The sequence below is a fragment of the Brachyhypopomus gauderio genome, unplaced genomic scaffold (genome assembly GCF_052324685.1).
Source record: "Brachyhypopomus gauderio isolate BG-103 unplaced genomic scaffold, BGAUD_0.2 sc46, whole genome shotgun sequence".
Classification (NCBI taxonomy): domain Eukaryota; kingdom Metazoa; phylum Chordata; class Actinopteri; order Gymnotiformes; family Hypopomidae; genus Brachyhypopomus; species Brachyhypopomus gauderio.
The window spans coordinates 1,030,001-1,034,401 of NW_027506872.1; the positions used below are offsets into that span (position 1 = coordinate 1,030,001).

Below are 4,401 nucleotides of genomic sequence, written 5' to 3' on the forward strand. Positions count from 1 at the left end.
TTGTGTGTGCGTGTGTGTGTGTGAGCTCTGCAGGCATCTTCAGGTCATCGTGTCTAAGGTCATCACTAAGAGCGTAAAGGGCAAAGCTGGTCATTGGTAATTAGATTATTTTAATTCATTAATATAAATAATTAGATTAATATGATTTAATATTCCTAATATTAGGTAAAAATGTGACTGAAGAATTAGTGAGACTGTTCTGTTCTTGATAAAGAAAGAACCAGGAAGCGCATGGCAGTGGAATACGGTGACAGGAGCGTGCTGCATGGGTCCATGAGACCGGTGGACCAGAACACGTGTCCCGCCATGGGTGTCCCGCCATGGGTGTCCCGTCATGGGTGTCCCGCCATGGGTGTCCCGCCATGGGTGTCCCGTCATGGGTGAGTTCCCTGGCACGCACAGGAAGGGCGACTGGCCTTTGAGTGTTGGCCGTCTGGGTCGCAGCATGCGGCTGAACTAAACAGCAGCCCTGTGGGCGGAGCTGAGCGCTCTGGAGCCGTAAACAAATGTCCAGTGGAGCGGGACTTGGGTGGAGCTTCCCTCCGCCCTGTCACAGGGTCCTGGGGCACGCTACGTGCTCGAGGACCAACACACTGCTGCCTGGGGACATTATTAACATCTACAGAGTCAGATATGATGTAGATTATAATTATGCAGATTATGTAGACAGTTTATTAGAATGCTATCATTAAAAACAGATTATTAAAACCTACACTTTACACATCATTATAAATAACTTCTTTGTTTAGTTTTTTCCCTTTGCTTCTTGCTGTTGAAGGTGTGTGTCCCTCAGCACTGTCCACAGGAGGAACCTTCTCATCCCTCACTGTGTCCGACGTCAAAACACGCCTGAACCAGGCCAATGCGAACCCGCCTCACCTGCTACATGTGTGCTGAGAACCTGACTCATGCTAAAACCTGGACCGACCGTGGCTCTGGAGGACTGGGATCTCACCATTTGGCAATACCAACAACAAATGGGCTTTCGCAGAATGCTGATTTGAGCCTAGATGTCAGCCAATCGGAGAGCAGCTGAGTCAGGCTGCTGTCGTACAGCCTTGTTCTGTAATCACCTGAGGAGGTTTAGTAGAACGCTGTCCCCTCTCTCATTTCACTACGACCTCTGAACTCCTGTTAGTGCAAGATAGAACGGAGCTTGTTGGACAATCCCAGACACCCACATATTCAGGGCAAACAAAGAGCCACAGAGGGCCGGTCCCTGAAAGAGCCACAGAGGGCCGGTCCCTGAAAGTAAACAAGGGCCAAACAAAGGAACCACACTGCACATGTGTGACTCCAGCTCTGAGACGGGCGTTGGGCAGGTGAGCTCCAGCCCTGAGCCTGTTCTAAAGATCTGGAGATCTGAGAACTACCTGTACAGAAGATCTGGAGATTTGAGAACAACCTGTACAGAAGATCTGGAGAACTGGGATCAGCCCACTCGGTAGGTCTGGAGATATGGAGATCTGAAGATCTGGGATCTGTTTGTAGGGCTTTTCAGAAGCAGCACAGCACCAGGCCCTCACCAGCTATAACCCCAGACTACGTCAGCTATAATCCCAGACTACGTCAACTATAACCCCAGACTACGTCAGCTATAACCCCAGACTACGTCAGCTGTAACCCCAGACTATGTCAGCTATAACCCCAGACTACGTCAGCTGTAACCCCAGACTATGTCAGCTATAACCCCAGACTACGTCAGCTGTATCCCCAGACTACGTCAGCTGTAACCCCAGACTATGTCAGCTATAACCCCAGACTACATCAGTTATAACCCCAGACTACGTCAGCTGTAACCCCAGACTATGTCAGCTATATAACCCCAGACTACGTCAGCTGTAACCCCAGACTATGTCAGCTATAACCCCAGACTACGTCAGCTGTATCCCCAGACTACGTCAGCTGTAACCCCAGACTATGTCAGCTATAACCCCAGACTACATCAGTTATAACCCCAGACTACGTCAGCTGTAACCCCAGACTATGTCAGCTATAACCCCAGACTACGTCAGCTGTAACCCCAGACTATGTCAGCTATAACCCCAGACTATGTCAGCTATAACCCCAGACTACGTCAGCTATAACCCCAGACTACATCAGCTATAACCCCAGACTACGTCAGCTATAATCCCAGACTACGTCAGCTATAACCCCAGACTACGTCAGCTATAACCCCAGACTACATCAGCTATAATCCCAGACTACGTCAGCTATAACCCCAGACTACGTCAGCTGTATCCCCAGACTACGTCAGCTGTAACCCCAGACTATGTCAGCTATAACCCCAGACTACATCAGCTATAACCCCAGACTACGTCAGCTGTAACCCCAGACTATGTCAGCTATAACCCCAGACTACGTCAGCTGTAACCCCAGACTATGTCAGCTATAACCCCAGACTATGTCAGCTATAACCCCAGACTACATCAGCTATAACCCCAGACTACGTCAGCTATAATCCCAGACTACGTCAGCTATAACCCCAGACTACATCAGCTATAACCCCAGACTACGTCAGCTATAACCCCAGACTACATCAGCTATAATCCCAGACTACATCAGCTATAACCCCAGACTATGTCAGCTATAATCCCAGACTACATCAGCTATAACCCCAGACTACATCAGCTATAACCCCAGACTACGTCAGCTATAACCCCAGACTACGTCAGCTATAACCCCAGACTACATCAGCTATAACCCCAGACTATGTCAGCTATAACCCCAGACTACGTCAGCTGTAACCCCAGACTACGTCAGCTATAACCCCAGACTACATTGCTTTCCAGCATTCAACTTTAAAGGATAAAATTAGTGTACCTATCCTTCCTTCCTTTCTTTCATTATGCCCTATGCACTAATCCCAGTTCCAGTGCTAATCCCAGTTTCTATTCCTGCCTGTCCACCCACAGGGTCTGATGTTACTGTGCTGTCTAAAGCTTCTTCATAAACAGCTGAAGGGGAAGGTCTGAAGTCTGGAGTCTGGAGTCTGACTCTTAAAGTCTGGAGTCTGGAGTCTGAAGTCTGGAGTCTGGAGCTTAAAGTCTGGAGTCTGGAGTCTGACGCTTAAAGTCTGGAGTCTGGAGTCTGGAGCTGTCTCGACACTACATGTTTTTCTCCAGTTCTCTTTTCTTTTACCCACAAGAGCTCAAACAAGTTTCATTAAGGTGGCTCAAACCTGTAGCTCAGGTGTTAATCCCAGCTGAGCCACCACAGATGTTGACCAGAGAGTTCCTTCATTTGAACTAAAGTGTCTTTTCTTTGGTTCCACCATAACACCAAACCCGTCCACCGCACTAGTAAATCATGGCAGCTTTAACTTATTTGACATTAATTAATCATTAATCATTAATTAATCATCTTATATTTGTATAAGATCTAAAGTCCACTAATAAGCAGTATCAAGTCACATCCATTAGCGTGTTTATCGCTCAGCAATGACAAAAACAACGGTTTGTCTCACCACCAGGACGAGGGTCCCGAGGCACTCAGCCAGGGCCTGCCGTGCCAGCAGGTTCCTGATGTGGAACGTCTGGACCATCTTGTCCAGGATCATCTTCTGCCTGCCCATGATGCCTCCGTCACACAGCGGTCTAGGCAGTGATGGTGATGGTGAGGATGACAAGGATGAAGGGGCCCGCTGCAGTGGTGTTAAAATGTCCGTGTAAACTCTCACACTGAGTGGGAATGTATAAAAGCAGCCCTTTTATCAGGAGCACACACACACACACACACTTACACTCACACACACTCACTCACACACACACACACACACACACCAGAAATGTCCTCCCACATACCGTAGAGCCCTCCTCTTCTTTGCTTCACTGCTTACACCCTCAGCTCCACCCACAGCTCCACCCTCAGCGCTTTCATTCTGAGCTTGTTTCTTTATCTTCTGTTCTCTCTTGTTGCCTTCACTTATTGAACCACATTGCAATATGTGTGTGTGTGTGTGTGTGTGTGTGTGTGTGTGTGTGTGTGTGTGTGTGTGTGTGTGCAGGTGTTGTGTGTGTGTGTGTGTGTGTGTGTGTGTGTGTGTGTGTGTGTGTGTGTGTGTGTGTGTGTGTGAGTGTGTGTGTTAGAGAACGACAACCAGCTTCTTGTCATTAGTAAACTGGGTGCTACTTATTGCTATTATGGAGATCTGTGTAAAGGGGATCTGTGATCTGTATTATGGGGTTCTGTATAAAGGGGATCTGTGATCTGTATTATGGGGTTCTGTGTAAAGGGGATCTGTGATCTGTATTATGGTGTTCTGTATAAAGGGGGTCTGTGATCTGTATCATGGGGATCTGTGTAAAGGGGATCTGTGATCTGTATTATGGGGATCTGTGTAAAGGGGATCTGTGATCTGTATCTTTATTGGGATCTGTATAAAGGGGATCTGTATTATGG

At 47.7% G+C, this 4,401-nt stretch overlaps 1 protein-coding gene across 1 annotated transcript in view; it reads right to left on the reverse strand.

Moving 5' to 3' along the window:
* The window catches only part of aqp3b (aquaporin 3b), a 16,075-nt gene extending 12,326 nt beyond the window's left edge, over positions 1 to 3,749 (reverse strand). The window contains exon 1 of the mRNA XM_076986337.1: positions 3,467 to 3,749. Within this exon, the coding sequence (XP_076842452.1) occupies positions 3,467 to 3,574 (108 nt within the window). The 5' untranslated portion in view covers positions 3,575 to 3,749. The remainder of the gene's footprint in view (positions 1 to 3,466) is intronic.
* Positions 3,750 to 4,401: the final 652 nt, after the last annotated feature.